General features: G+C 33.1%; 2 protein-coding genes across 3 annotated transcripts in view; both read left to right on the forward strand.

Annotated features, from left to right (window-relative positions):
* The window catches only part of LOC135845402 (uncharacterized), a 32,188-nt gene that overhangs the window by 1,743 nt on the left and 13,518 nt on the right, over positions 1–16,927 (forward strand). The gene's annotated exons all lie outside the window — the stretch shown is intronic.
* On the forward strand, positions 3,123–15,932 carry LOC135845404 (uncharacterized). Its single transcript, XM_065363917.1, has 2 exons — positions 3,123–3,696; positions 12,929–15,932. Exon 2 carries the CDS (start codon positions 12,977–12,979, stop codon positions 15,305–15,307), a length of 2,331 nt encoding a protein of 776 aa, XP_065219989.1. The 5' UTR covers positions 3,123–3,696; positions 12,929–12,976; the 3' UTR covers positions 15,308–15,932.

A 16,927-nucleotide genomic window follows, 5' to 3' on the forward strand; every position in this document is an offset into this window, starting at 1 on the left:
GGTTATTATCGATAATATTTAAATACGATCGTGTGAGTGAAAATGTAACTCGCGAAGATGATTTTTAGAACCTCTCGAACGAACGGAAGTGGTCTTTAAAAACGAAGTGGATACCTATTTTTAAAAACCTGTTCTGAAACTTATTCGCTGATAGCAACGTGATCAATGATCATATTGATTGATTATGGATGGAAGAAATTGAAAGCAATGTCGTTTCGTGGATACTTAATATTTGATTTACATTGTTTTCTGATGGACGATGGACTACCGAAAAGTGATTGAAAGAAAAGTGGATTTTGTAGTGCAGCTTGATTCTAATTTTCGGAGTAGGTAAATTGTTGTGCGAATTTCCCAACCTTTCCAAATATTACCTACAGATCGAGGTTTTCAGAAATGAAAATTGGTAACATCTCCTTACTTTTTGAATTGAATTTTGAATTTGAAAATTGACATTTTAGATTATCCCATTTTCTTTTTGTTGGAGGTAGCTGATTATTGATGAAGCAAATTCAAATTCATTGATTTAATATTTCAAAAATGTAGAAAATTTGGCTTTTGAAGTATAAAATTTGAAAATCAGATTTCAACGTTCGAAAAAATACAAATTTGAAAATAGTATAAATACTCGATACCTAAGTGATTGAGCAATTTACAAAATTTACTCCCAAAAATAGTTGGCGATGTTCCAAAAATTTTGGAAAAAAGTGCCTTACCTACGACGTATCATTGCAATTTTGCTAGAATTTCAAGGTAGATAGGGGAATGTACACTGAGAGTTAATCCATATTGGCCTCGTCCACACTACGAAAAATTGATTCAATTTTGAGCTAAAACTTCTTCAAAAATGCCCGAAGCAATTATTCTAATGGAAATTTTTGAATTCCTTTCGAAATTTTAGACACATTTCCGTTGAAACTTTTGGAGCTTAATGAATTGAACTACTCTTCCGGACGATATCATTGAAGCCAATTGGTGTGTTTTTCGTAAATTTTTACAACATTGATACTATTTTTTGTAGAAAGTTTTCAAAGTCGTCATCTTTCAAGTTCATTTTTAAATCAGCATTTTTGTCGATTGCATTTGATAGCTAAAGTTATCTACATGCGCGAGTTCTTTGCTCAGTCGATTGGTTTTCTGTAGTAATTTCTCGATCTTTTGTTTGTGCTGTCGTTTTTGAAATACAACTTCGAGTAATTATTTGTAAATTTCATTCGCATATTTTTATTTTTGAAAAATCAACCTTTTTGAGGAATCAATTTCATTTTTCTCCAGTATCAGTCTGGATACTCACCACGTACGAAGTACTTTGTGGTAAAATTTGTAAAAGTGAAGTTCATGATTCTTTTTCAGATTTTTCTTTTGCCTCAATTCCCCCCTCTCCCCTCATTTTTCAGTCGTTCTTTGCTGTTCTTGTTGATGTCAGGTTTTTGTCATTTTTCACTAAAATATCATGGTTTCTCACTAAAACCTTGACTTTTTATTTTTTTTTTTCAAAAAATTATCACCTTTTGTTCACGTGGAGAGTTGCAATTTTTTCACTAAAAAGTTCATGATCATTGATCAATGATCATTATTTCCGCAAAAAAAAATTGTCATTTTTTTCAAAGAAATTTTCATTTTTCATTTATTGAAAATATCATGATATTCATGATTTTCCTCTAAATTTCCTTTTGTTTTTATCAAAGATGGTCACATTATCTCCCTCCCTCCCCCCTCCAAAAATCAATGCATTTTTACTAGCAATTAGCAATTTTTTTACCTGTCACTATTTTCCGCTAAAATACACGAAATATGATTTTTCCCTCAAAAATGAAAATTCTCTTCATTTTCTGCCAAAATTGGTTGCATTTTTTTCATCAAAAATGGTCTTTTCTATTTGAAATTGTTTTCATTTTTATTGAAGATTGATTACGTCTAACAATCTTGATCTTATAATCTCGTAAATATTAAATTCTTCAATCTGTGATTAAAATTTTAAAATCGTAAAATGCATCTTTCTATTCGCGACATGAAGAGAAAAATACTAATTAAAAATTCGAAAAAATTAAGTACAAGGAAGACTTTTTCTTGATCGAGCCTTGCACTTTTTTTTTGATTTTTCTGGTTGTAGTTTGTTTCTCTTTTCGAATTGGTATGAGTAGGTAATCCTAATTGAATATTTACCTGTATAATTTCAAAATGATGTACACAATACATATGAGTGGAATTTTCTCTTACACGATCGTAATAAATTATCAACAATAAAATGAACAAAGAATTGATTTTACATTTTTCAACTCTGAGTAGACGATTCACTCGCTTGCGAGTATAGTGTTGCTGTGATTTCGTCAAAAAACCCATCTCAAGAAGATTTTCTGCAAAATTTCTCCCAATTTTTAGATAATAATTCGATGCGAGATTTCGATGAGTGAGTCGAAATGTCTATAAAAATACAATTGAAGTACAAAACAAACAAAAAAACTATGGTTTATTTTTGAAATTTATTTTACAGAAATATGATATTAAGACGAGCCAACGTATTACATTTTGGTTGTGCCTTGACTGTCACAAATACGAACAACTCAACGTATTATTTTGTCTGTGTGTATTGTTCTAAAGAAAAATCTGTATCTTACTTGGAAAATGTTTGTTTGAAGTATACTGAAGAGAACCAGTTGGAATTCCCACATTTGTGTCATGGTACTACAAAATCTTCCTACTTGATACGTAGCTAGTCTGTGTGCATAGTTCTTATAATTAATTTTTATCATGAATTTTTTCAAGACACTAAATACATTGATTTGTACGGTTGCGAACCGAGCAAAATATGTAATTCGTCGCAACCGGAAGTGTGGAGAAAACATTTTCCTGGCGAACTCGAACAAATTTACGTCGTTAATCGAGGACAAGAAATGTGGCTTTTTATCAATCGTACCATTCGAAAGGTTTGGGCTACTCGTAACTTATTGATTAATTTTCTCACGTAAATTCAAATCCTGGAATAAGGATCTGGTCGAAAGGGGTTTGGTTTGATTCATGCGATGAGAAATTTCAAAACCGGTTTCATTTTAGGTTGACGATGATTACTCAATAACCGAACAGAACGATGTGATTTTCTCTAAACCGTCCGATAGCTCTTGGATTCACAATTATTCGCCGTTATCCGAGTATTGTTGCGTTTACGACGAAGAAACTATGAATATATTGCAAAGTGAGAACTTGTCGTCCTTGACGAAAAATCTAAACCGATTTAAACGAGCTGATAAAACAAGCAAAGCCGAAAAGCCTCACGAAGTGGATCCACCTGAAGAGTATTATCCCTCGTGTTGTATTTATTTGTTCATTTTGAACACGATTCTTTTTATTGGTCTGCTTGTACTGGTGAGTTTCACCTTTCAGCACTATAAATCGAAATATGCCCAGTGATCAATAATTTTTAAATTCGAGTACATCCTGGTGTCGGAAATGATGACGAATCGTGCGTAGATTTGCATTATTGGAAGAAAGTGTATGGATTTTTTGTATCATTTGGTATATTTTTCGGATGTGATTTGTGGGAAATGTTTTTACGGTTTTAATACGTGATTGTTGATCATTTCTGTATGAAAATATGTCTTCTTAGAATCGTTATGTTAATCATTTTTTTCGAATAATTTACATTTGTGCATAAGTATGAGATGGATGCAATTTGTTTGCTAATTTGTGTCTTATAAATAGGTACGTACTCAATTTCTTATTATGATGTTATAATTTAATTCGTTTTATTTTACTCAATTTTTCTCATCAAATTCGACGGATTTTTTTTGTTGAAAAAAGTGACTGGCCATGTGAATTTTGTCAGCTTAGAATAAAATGAGATTTTGAAATTTTTTTTTGAATGGAAGAATACCGTTTCCATGAAAGTCACAATAAACCAACGCCTATTTAGGTAATTTAATTTTTTATTGGTATTATCGTAGGTCAATTATAAAAATTTTTAGTTTTGGTATGTTTTGGTCACTACGTCAGTAGAGTGTGCGTTTTTGGCGGGGGAAAAATATTCAATTTCCAGAAAAAATCATAAATACAGATTTATTCATTTATTTAGTTTAAACTTAGTCACTATGTAACGACACATTAAAGTGAGTGGTATATGTACATTGATATCTTGTACTTGTAGGAATTTTATAAGTTCAGGAGATACGTTATTTAAAAGAGTTTTTCTCTAGTTTTAGGCAGAAGTAGACGTTTTCTGGATACTATATTACATTTTTTTTCATCAATAATCTACACACCTAACAATCATAAACTCGAGAAATTTGAAAAAGTTGACCTTACCAATTCGAAAATCCAATGTCGAATATCCATTTGTTTTCCTTTCATGAACGCCCGGGAAAAAAAGTTTTATAGAATTTTATAAAAAATACCCACTTATTTTCTATACAAAATTTGTCTCTATCAAACTGTATACAACTGTATAAAATTTTATGCAGTTGTATGCAGTTGTATACAGTTTGATAGAGACAAATTTTGTATAAAAAATAATTGGGTATTTTTTATAAAATTTTATATGTGGTTGCTATGAAGACAAATTTTAACATTGATTCAAAATTATTCATGAATTAATGCAAGATCATTTTGTGGATTGTGGGCTTCCAAAGCATCCACTTTTTATCAAAAATTAAGTCCCACGCTCGTCACTTCACTACACATGACACTTTGAGTGGAATAATTAGAAGAGACCAATAAAAACAATATATAGAGAATGATGCAGTACTTTATCTAAGAGTACTAACTATACCATTTCATTTGATACAATTCTATCATTTTTGATAAACTTATATAAAAATGTATACAATATTGTCTATTTGATAAAATTACATAAATTTTGATTAAAAAAAAATTTAGAAACTAACACCATATTTGATCACTTTTATCAAATTTTATACAGCTAAATCAAATTCTATACAAATGTATACAGTTTTAAACAATTTTATTAACATTTATACAATTAATGCAAAATATCCATTCTACTGAAAAAATTTTTATCCAATTTTATCAAAGCAATTACTCTTCTTTTTATCAAAATCTATATGAATGTATAAAACTGTATACAATTATATGCATTTGATACACCTTTATAAAAAGCTAATTCAATTTTGATGAAATTCTATAAAATTTTATGCAATTTTATCAAAGCAATTATTTTTCTTTTTATGAAAATGTATAGGAATGTATAAAACTGCATACAATTGTATCATATTTGATACACCTTTATAAAAAGCTATTTCAATTTTGATGAAATTCTATAAAATTGTATGCAATTTTTATAGAACTGTATACAAGTTTATGCAATTTTTATAGAATTCTACTAGAAAACCCGTTAAAACCGCGCATACTGCGCGGTTCTCCTAGAGCATGGAAGTATAAAATTTGAAAATTATGAGAAATGTAATTGTGTGTTTAGCAATATCAAGCTGATTGAGCATTTTGATATTCTTTTAAAAAGTAGTACTTAGGGGAGAGACGCCAAATATGGAATGTTGCCTAATATGGAATGCGACAATATCTCGAATGTTTACCATCGAAATCTACCGGCGATGGTCAGAATCGATTAAGCTAGTGAAATAACCAGGCTATACAAGTTTTGGTGGTGATCCGTAAAGTTATCTGTGTTTAATTGACAAAAATGTGATTTGATAAAAAAAAAAATTTTCCATGAAAAATTTTGAATTCAAAAATTTCAGCAGAAAATTGTGCGAAAACATTTGTATGAAGATAGCTTCTAGAAGTGAAAAGTGGGTACTTTCAGAATATTTCATCAGTTTTTCTCGAAAGCTGCAAATAAAAAAGTTATGATCGTTTTTTATTCAGATTCTTTGGGTAGCCTATTATGGAATATGTCGTGTTTCTTATTTTTCAAGTATTCTTTCGATCACACATGTTCAAAACGTTAGTAATTATGCATCTTGGACGTATTTTAGGTCTCAAGTCGAATAAATTCGATTAAATACGTAATTTTATCCATTCATTTTTGAAAAAAAATTTCCTTTCAAAGTCAGATTATTTCACGTTTTAAATCGATTAAAATGTTAGTTTTATCAACAGTGAACATAGCTTACTTTATTATTGCATTTCAGGTCGAATACATTCGGTTAACCACATCATTTTTACCAATATTTTTTGAAAAAAAAAACCATTCCATATTTGGAGACCATTTTTTCAAAGTCCGAAAATGACACTTTCTACAAAATTGGGAGTGGGGGGAAAAGTTTTTGGTTTTGAGAACTGAGCTTTTAGAAGGTGAAACTAGAGGGTTGCAGCTACCCATTGGTTGTTTGAGATCGCCCTTAAGTTGATTTGGGGCTGAGCAATCTCAATTTTAAAGATGTCCTTCCATATTTGGCGTCTCTCCTACCAAAAAATTAAAGCTTTGCGATTTAAAATGAAGAGTGATATTCCAAAACTCGCTTTGTCCATTTTTATCAAAGTTGGGTTTTCAGTGGTACCTGGTAGATAAAGTATTAACTCACATTCCTACATCATCAACCTACCAAAATGAGGTGTTAAACTCACCTAAATAGCCAATTCACTAAAAATTTTAAAAAAAATAATGTTCCAAAACGCGCTTTGTCCATTTTTATTGAAATTTTTTTCAGCAGTATTTAGTGGATGAAATGTATACCTACACTCCTACATCATAAATCCACCCAAATAAAGTGCTAAACTCGCCTAAAAAGCCAATTTACCCGTTTAAAGGGAAACCGTTTTTCCTCTCTCCTGAAAAGTAGTGAAAATGGACAAAGCGAGTTTTGGAATATCACTCTTCAAATGTTGTTTAGAGATCAACAATTAATAAAAGTAGTGTCAAGCTTTTTGAGCTGGTAAAATTAGGAGTTGAACTCGAGATCAATAATTCGTCCGTCGCCTTAACCTGTTCGGCCACCAACGCTGATGGACTACTTGCTAAATGCCGCGTTGTGATTGGCCGCATTGTTTCTCGGCCTTTTTGAGTTTTTTGACCAACTTTTAAAACTTTCAAGAATACCCCGCAAATCAATGCTTCACAAGCTTTCTATTGAGTGATCTTTTATAAAAATCGGTTGAGTACTTACTTACTGAAATCTCATAGAATCAAAAAAACTTTGCTGAATGCAGCGCTGTAATTGGCCGAAATGGTTTCTTGAGCTTTTTGAACTTTTGACCTTTTTCGAACTTTTAATAATAGCCTGAATATCTAACTACACATTCGCAAGCTTCGTATTGAGGGGTCTTTTATGAAAATTGGTTGAGTACTTACAGGGTATCTAACAAGTAGTGAAAGTGGTGAAAACGTAGTAAATTTTGTTGAAAAGGTGTGAAAAAATGAAAAATTTAAATGCGTTCCTTTTTCTCAATCTTCATTCTGTAGAAAAGATCTCATTTGTTGACTTTTTTAGAGCTTGAATTACACACTTTTGAGAGCTATTTGCTCTTCTCCCTGCATGAAGAAACTTTTATTATTACTCGTACTTCTCAAAACGTGAATTTTTGAAAGCTTTTTGCCCTCGCTTTGCTCAGGCTCGTTTTTTTTTCAATTTTGAGTTTTTCAAAATACCTCTCAAAATACTGATTTTTGAGAGCTTTTGCCCTCGCTTCGTCAGGGCCGGTTTGTTTTTCTTATCCGCAATTGAAAAATTCCAGACTTGAAGGAGAAATCAAAATTTTTATATCTACGTTCGTTGTATGAATATTAAACAAAATTGTACCTTTCAAATGACAGAATTGTTATTTCATCTCCTACTTATTTTACTTTAAAACTCGCCGTTTCATTTCGAATAATTGGTATATTTTCCCCCCCTAAATATCGTTCAAGTTTTCCATAAAATTTTTGTAAGTATGCATGTATATTTTTTGAAAAATTTTTATATTGAAAAAAGTTTTTTATTCGCCCCGTTTCATTACATTAGCACGAACCTTGAAGTTGAAAATAATTTGGATTTTCATAGCAGATAAGGTTCCAGTTATTTGTTTCAAAATTGGTGTATTCCAGTCTCAAATATATTTTTGTCCATCGATTTCATACTTCTTTGAAAATTTGAAATATTATCCTTCAGCCTCTGCTTGAGGAAAGACAAAAATTCAGTTAACATTCCATTTTTAACATTATTCCGAAGTGAATTGCAGGCCATTTCAATCCGCTTTGCTTCTGTTTTTTGAAAAACGTCACAAAAATTTGTCCGAAATATTTTTTGATTTCATTTTGCATCAAAACTTAATTTCTAGTCAGCAGTAGGTAGCAAAAATAACAAAAATTGAATCGCGAATCACGATTTTTCGGGATAATTGCCCCAATTGAACTCAGTTAATTTTTTTTGTTAATCACCCCATCACTGGTCTCGTGGAATCAAAAAAACGTTGCTGAATGCTGCGTTGTGATTGGCCAAAATGGTTTCTTGAGCTTTTTGAACATTTAGTCAAATTTTTTGAACTTTTAATAATAGCCTGCATATCTACACTTCACAAGCTTTCTATTGAGGGGTCTTTTATGAAAATCGGTATCTCTGGTCTCGTGGAATCAAAAAAACTTTGCTGAATGCTACGCGTTGTGATTGGCCGAAATGGTTTCTCAAGCTTTTTGAACATTTAGACAAATTTTTTGAACTTTCAATAATAGCCGCCTGCACATCTACACTTCACAAGCTTTCTATTGAGGGGTCTTTTATGAAAATCCGTTGAGTACTTATTGAGATCTCATGGGAATTATAATTGCCAAATGCTACGTTGTGATTGGCCGAAATGATTTCTCAAGCTTTTTGAGCTTTTGGCCAAACCTTTCGAACTTTCAAGAATAACCTGCATACCTACATTTCACAAGCTTTCTATTGAGGGGCCTTTTATGAAAATTGGTTGAGTACATACTGAGGTCTCATCGGAACAAAAAAACCAACATCATTCTAATCGCCAAATGCTGCGTTATGATTGGCTGAAATGGTTTCTCGAGGTTTTTGAGCTTTTGGCCAAACTTTTCGAACTTTTAAGAGTAGCCTGAAAATCTACACTTCACAAGCTTTCTATTGAGGGGTCTTTTATGAAAATTGGTCAAGTACTTACTGAGATCTCATGGGAATAAAAAAACTGACATCGAATGCTGCGTTGTGATTGGCCGAAATGATTTCTCGAGCTTTTTGAACTTTTGGCCAAACTTTTCTAACTTTCAAGAGTAGCCTGCAAATCTACACTTCACAGGCTTTCTATTGAGGGGTCATTTATGAAAATCGGTTGAGTACTTGCTGAGATCTCGTGGGAACAAAAAAACCGACATCATTTTAGTATATAGGATACAAGTTTATAAAACTTTTTTTCCTGGGCGCTCAAAATTCAACGTGTTGTAGTAAGAGTAACTTGGCAATTAGCCCAATGTGTATGTGCATCTGTGGGAAAAAACCGATTCAATTATTTATGAAATACGATAAATTTCTACACACACGAATATATTACTCGATGCACATTAATTCAAATTTCAAATATTTTCTGCTCGAGGTGTGCAAAACATGAAATTTTGAAAAATTCAACATGGATATCAATGTATGAGTTTTTTAGTGTTGAAATTTAAGTATATTAAATAAGTAAAATATAGAATCAATATATATACTCGAAAATAGAACAGACGAAAGTTAATCTTAATGAGAACCGAGATACTAATGAGAGCTACATAAAAAATCTTAAACAAAAAAACTATTATTCATTAATTAATTGATAATCGAACATTTATTTACATTCCAACATTCAGGATGTTGTATTGGATTTTCTGGATGGTTGGATCCCCACTTCTGACCATTCATTGTGACTTACAGCTTTCATTCATAAAATTTTGAAAACTGGTACCTGTATTTTGGGATTAAAAAAAACTTAAAATTAATATCAATCACTTCAACATTTATAAAATTTAGAAACTGCATCAGAATAACAAAACCCGTTCTTTCTTCTTCTACAGTTGCTTCCAAAATATCTTCATCGTCACTGAGGATATCTTCAGCATTTTCCAACTGGCTTCGAACTCCTTCCAATACATGCCTGTGGTCTGTGTACTGTCTACAGACGTCTTTGCTTTTTTATCCTTGTTAATTCACAATTGCGATAAGTAAGGATAAGAAAACAACACAAGTCTGTTGAACACATCACAGATGCATTGTTTTCTCTAGAATTTACGAGAACTGTCCTTACGGAATTTTCTTATGAATTTATTGATGGCCTCTTGAGCTTCTTCAGACAGTTCTCCAATAGGAAGCAACGAATGTTCGATAACCAAAGATCCATGCACCAGAATTTTATGCAGCTTGGGCTCATTTTGTTACGTTATTCTCATCAGCTACAAATTATATCCGCGATGCTACTTTATACAGGGTGTCCGGTGAGTGTATGTCAATACTTCGGATTTCGATACAAAGGGTACGACCGAGAAAAAAGGTTATGTGAAGGTGTGGCCTATTTTCAAAATTGAAGGGGCAAATAAGTTTTCAAAATCCAATTTTGACCATGATGGTCTGTAGTACTTTTAAAAATTGACAAAATTAGGTACCTATTATGACTTTTTGCTCAACTTGGAAACCGAAGGGGCTACAAATGATTTTAAAATTTTAAAAAATCGTGATGAAAAAATTTATGCGGAAATGATTGTCATGATCATTTTTTTTTTTTTTTGTTACTTTGAAATGTAAAGTTTTTGAAGCTCAAAAATTGTCAATTCGCGATTTTTAAAAATTGAAAATAACGTATAGCCCTTTCAATTTACAAGTTGGGCAAAAAGTCATAATGGGTAACTTTGTTAACTTTTCTCAAAGTACTACCGACCCCTATGGTCAAAATTAGATGTTGGCTGTTGGATTTTAAAATCGTATTTTGCCCCTTCAATTTTGAAGTTAGGCCACACCTTTACATAGCCTTTTTTTTACTTGTACCCGGTTGTATCCAATAATGTCAAGTTTGTATCACGACTCCACGGACACCTTGTATAAGGAGACTTCCTAAATTATGAGTATGAGTGATGGATGTTTTTCTTACCGAGTTCAGGGAAAATTGCCTCTTAAGCAGAATCTTGTTGGTCAGAGAGTTGATATTTGTTCAATTTTGTGCCCCAAAAATAATAAATCTGATTCAAAAATGTCGACATTTTTGCTCGTGTTTTTCAAATAAAATTTAATATTGAACATATAAATGAATCTAACATTTTATTAAATCAACAAACAGAGAAAAACTAAAATCTAAGTCCACTTTCAGGGTTCTGGCGAGCGGTTGAAAATTAAAAAATTGCTTGATTTTTGGTAAATTCGTGTTTTGAGAATTTTTGCTCCCGAATATTTCACATTAATTATGCAAAAACATCAAAAGATATCATTTGGGGAGGTATTTTGAAATGCAGTGTTGCCGATTTTAGGTCATAATTACAAATTTCAAAAAATCTAGAAAAATAACCAAAAACATGACAAATTTCCGTTTTCTGAAATTGGTTACCTATAATGACCGAAAAATTGGCAACGCTGTATCCCAGAATATTTCCCCATTTTTTCAGAAATAATACCATTTAATGTTTTTATGTACGCACACTTAATTGATGCGGAATATTTTTTAAAAAAAAACATTTTCAAAACACGAATTTATTACCCTGAAATAAACGATTTGCAAATTTTCAATCGATCAGTTGAACCTTAAAACTTTAAATTGGTCTTTGGTTTTGATGGGGATTGTTTTTCCCAAAACAGATTAATTTGTTGAGAACATTATGGTACCATAATACCGAAGGTAGGTAGGTAAAGGTACATTCAATACATTTTTTAGCTCTGCTAAGTCTCAGTTACACCATTCTTGCGTTGCACTCAGATTTTGACGATTTTTTCAAAAATGTATCCTTTTTGAGAAACTCTTATATCTCCCCGCACACCCGCGACCCAACCTAATGGGAATTATGCTCGTTTCCCTATTTTCAATGGATGTACCTGTGTATTAAAAATTAGAATTAGATTTCTTTGGTACTCAGAAGGTTCACGAACGATTCATTAGCCAACATTGCATTTTCGTTTATTCGGGGGGGGGGGGGAGGGGGATTCATTCGCAAACGATTCAACAGAATCAATTTTTTCAGAAATTTTGGTTCCAAATGACTCGAAGCGGAAATCTGATTTCCTCGACGTTCATCACGAACGATTCATTATTGAACATTACATTCACGTTCATTCTGATGATTCGTTCGTGAACGACTGAATCAAATCAATACTATTGTAAGAATTTCGGTTTCAAATGAATTGAAAAAGAGGAACGTTCGCGAACGATTCATTATCCGACATAGCATTCTCGTTCAACCTGTGGATTCATTCGCGAACGATTAAAACTGAATCAATTTTTCTAGGAATTTTGATTACAAAATGACTTGAAAATGAAAACTAGTTATCGTTCTCGAACGATTCATTATACAATATTCCATTCACGTTCATTCCGGTGATTCATTTTCAAACGAGAAACGATTCAACTGATTAATTTTCGGTTTCTGAATAAATCATTAATTTCGTTCGCGAATCAAATCATTCTGAAAATATTCACGAAGTCGTTCGTGACTGATTCAGTTCATCAATGTTGAACTATTCGGGTATAATAAAATTATTTTATATCGTTCGATTTAGTGCAATAATTCACGTTTGATGTTTTTACTCGTACTCGTATATATACCTTACCTACTTACTCGCTATCGCTGATCGAGTTATTATTTCATTTCCGTGGAAATTTGGTCAAATTCCCATTTACAATATTGTTGTTCTTATTCGTTAGACTAAATGGTGTTTGTGAAAACTGTAAAATAAGTCATCGGTGTACCTATCCAGGATTAACTACGTGCTGTATCGGTGTAGCTGTTGTATCTGTAATTAACACCTCGAAAATCTTCCTGATCGACTTCGGCAAAGATACTAATCATCTTGTTCGCTTATTTCAATTACAGAAAATTAACCATCTTGGCTGAATATTGGATCCATCGGTAAAGCTGATAATGTCCAAGATGAACAATCACACCAGCGCTAAACATTTGATCCTATACGATGATCCAGCCAGCTTGCAACAACTCAGCGCCGTCACGGTGACCGCTGAGCTTTGGCGAACACAAATCGTATCAAAAGAAGCTGCACTTCGTCCTTTGAGAAAAACCCTACCACCTTTGACCAGCTGTATACCTGGAATCGAACCAAAGTACGAAGTCGAGATCAAAAAATACGTCGAGTCAGTCCGACAAAGCTTAATGTTTTGGCTACCTTTGCACTTTTCGCGAGCTTTTCTCGCCCACGAATACGAATACGACGTTTTGAAGAAATACTTCGGTCTGATTTGCTGGCTGCCTGATGGTTCCATCCATTACGAACGTACAGCCAAAGCGTTCATCGAGTGCCAGAATCCTCAGCTGAGTATCATGTGCAAATATCGATTAGCTTGTATGTATTGCTTCGAAGATGATATTCAAGAGCTGTATCCCAAGTTACCGAAAATTTACCACGAACTGAAGAGTATTTTCTATAAATGTAACACGTTCTTACGTTACTGGGATTGTCGTATGGCGATCTCGCAACCAAAGTCGACCGGTTCGATGGAAATCGAGCTGTTTAATAAACTGGATCCGAAAACTTGGTCTGCCTGGTCGTATTGCTGGTCTCGATTGTCGACCAATCAGAAGAAAATCGAACAAGCCGTAGACCTGATCGAGAAAAAAGTCGCTATGCAACCGTACGTCAAGCTTTTGCTGCCTATGTTGAATAATAATCAATTGATGACGGTGCTGAAACGCTGTGTGAAGATTTTATTCGCTGTCTTGGCCAATACACCGGATAATGTCAAGTATGCATTGCAGACTTGGCACTACGTGAAGGATTTCGTACCGTTTAATATTTACGTAAAGATATTCGAAGATACGCTGACCTCGAATTTGGACGTAAATCCGACTCAAGTTTTATCTGTCTGCGAAAACTTCAAATGGCATAATTTCATCGACATGAACCATTTGATGAACGTAAATGTGGCTTCTCTGCTGTACGATATCTGGCTCGATAGTCCGGATCGTTTGAAGGATTACTTGATCCAAAACAGCGCCGACGAGATACTCAAAAGATTGAGCCGAGTAGATAATTTATTCACCGTCAAGGCCATGTGTCGCGATTTGAGACTAATGCTGGATATTCTATCGCGCAGAAGTTGCCTGGAAAATGGCCCATTTTGGCGTAAGCATTGGCCAAACGTCGTCAAAGGAGCTAAACCATCCGAGCTGGGCGAGGCGATGAAATTATGCTTCAAGAACGACAAAGAAATCGTCAAGTTTAAACAAACTCACATGACCTCGTACAGGAAAATCCATCTATACTGCAACATGTTAGCTTATCAAGGCTGTTTCGAAAAGTTAGACAGTTATTTGACATTCTGCACGTCCGATCGAACCATCGTAGTCGAGCTGAAAAAGAAAATACTACAAGATACCAAAACATTGATTAAATTCTGCCTTTTCTCCGGCCAAAATTCAGAAATAATGCTGGTTTTCGACGATTTCATCTCGGATATCTATCCGGACACCGGAAGTCGCCGTAAATTCAAATGTCAACTCATAACCGAGCTGAATAACTTCAAATATCTGCAAACTTGGGTCTCGTACGGAGAGTTTGCCCGGATCAAGGACCTAGTTTGTTTGTTTTTAACCCGTCACTCGGATTTGGAAATTGTCAAACAGAATTTCATCGAACAATGTCGCGGTATTCTGAGCAAAGGAGAATTTCGTTTGTTCGATCGTCGAAATTGGAACGAATTTTTATGCTGGTGTTTGAACGACGATCCGCAACAACTCGACAAGTTCAAAAAATTGATACCGATCAAGGATGTTTTCTACATCGTATTCCTCGAGTGCGTCAAAAAAGCAGAATCTCATTTGACAGATTCACTATTTTCGCGTTCTGACTGCATCAGTGTGGTTAAAAAATGTAAAGAGAAAGGATCCGTTGATGATTCGAACAAAGAAAAGAAAACTGATGCGGAAACAGACGCGGACGCGGACGTCGTCTCCAAAGATACCGATGATGATTTTAAAGAAATGTTGAAGGAGATCGTTCTAGACGAGTATGCTTATGTCGACGATGTTATGGATGATTTCGAAAGATTGGATAATTTCTTATTGTGGTATTTCGACGATAAATCCAAAGCTGACGAGTTCAAGGCGGTCCGAATCAAGAAACGTAAAGTTCTGCGCAAGGTGTCCGATCACAAAAACGATAATCTTATGAAAGTCGTGCTTCATTGGGCTTTCAATAGAAATTTACAAATGATCGATGCGTTTAAAGTACCCGTTTGATTTTATTGGTTATTTATGCATTCGTTTTTATTTTTTTATTGCGTATTTTCAAGCTGCCGGTCATAAATGTATTTTCCAATTTGTAGTTTACATCTTTCGAAATTTGACTGCGTCTTATACAGAAAAATCGTTTTGAACTGATTTCAAAAAATATGATGTTTTGAATCTTTTTGCCCGCCTCCGTTCTACCGATAATTCGACGTGTATTTTTTTTTTATTATTTAAAGAGGATTGAAAGAAAATAGTAAGTGACTAAAAAATCTCTGCTAAAAAATTTTCGAATTTGTATTTTTTTGATACCTAAAAATTTGAAATATTTAATATTTATTTTGATTCTTTAGTATTTGTAAGATAATTCAACTTCTGAATACCATTTCATTGCAGGTTTTCGTTCATGTCAAATTAAAAAAGAGAAAGAAAAAACTTAAAATTGGCTGGGTTTTTTATATTTACGATGCAAGTACGTTTCCAAAACAAGTTCAAGTTCCTATTTTTTTATTTTTTGTTCTAATGAAAGAATTCAATTGATTTATTTTAAAAGCGATGTTATAATTTATTTATTTATTTATTTTTTAGATATTTTTGTGAAAATTTACAAATTAAAGTTGTTATTTGCGTTTGTTCACAGTAATGTTTTATTGTTTCATTATTTTTAATTCTGAATTGAGTAGCAATATTTTGAAAATGTGGTTAGTTCCAACTTCCAGTTCTTTCGAGCTGCTCATTCTTTTCTGCTGAGGTTGTCTTCGAATGTGTAATTGCCCACTAGCAAAGTGCAATAATTATTTCCTTGAGATACTCGTATGAAATTTTATACCTATTTTTTTCATAATAATTATTATGACTTGTATCAAGATTAACAGTATTGATAAATTAACCTTTCCTCTCGTTTAATCGTTGATCATTCTCATCGCGTCCAAAACGTCGAAAAAACTTCTTCTGAATTGTGGCCATAATCATTTCAAATATAATTTATTCATCATTCGCTTGAAAAATGGGTTATTTAATCATTATGAAAGTCTCACAGGTCTGTTTTTCAATCTTCATGTTCTTCACTCTTGCATCCTGCTGATGTCCTGTCATAAACAGCCCAACTATTTACTTCCCTCTTGGAGTGCAACGTACATTGATTTTCTTAGAAGCCTCTTTCGCCTAAGTATATTAAATCGTGAAAAATGAAATTCGAAACTAAATTTTGAAAAATTATTCTGATAGGTATACGAATAGGTACATATTTTTTACCAGTGAAGGGGCATGAAAAATTTGTCAATTGCTAGCACTGATAACATCTAATTGATTACCTTCGCTATGCGCATGCTCGTGGACTGCGGGTTCTGCTTCTGATGTACAAGAGTGCGATGCACTTTTTTCATGAAAAATCAATATTCGATCTTACTGGGTGATTTTTTTTGTCTGTAACGTAATTTTATCAAGTTTGATGTGGGTCGCCATGTTATCTCAGAATAATTTTTTTCATCAAAAAAGTGGGACTTTTTCGGACTTTTTTCAATTATTTATGTTAAAAAAAGCAGAGCGTTTTTGAACTTCTCAGCACTGTTTTGAATTTTGCCTAGAAATTTCACAGAAAAATGTACCTATTTTTTTCTGTCTCAATTCAGT

Source organism: Planococcus citri, chromosome 4 (assembly GCF_950023065.1).
Source record: "Planococcus citri chromosome 4, ihPlaCitr1.1, whole genome shotgun sequence".
NCBI lineage: Eukaryota > Metazoa > Arthropoda > Insecta > Hemiptera > Pseudococcidae > Planococcus > Planococcus citri.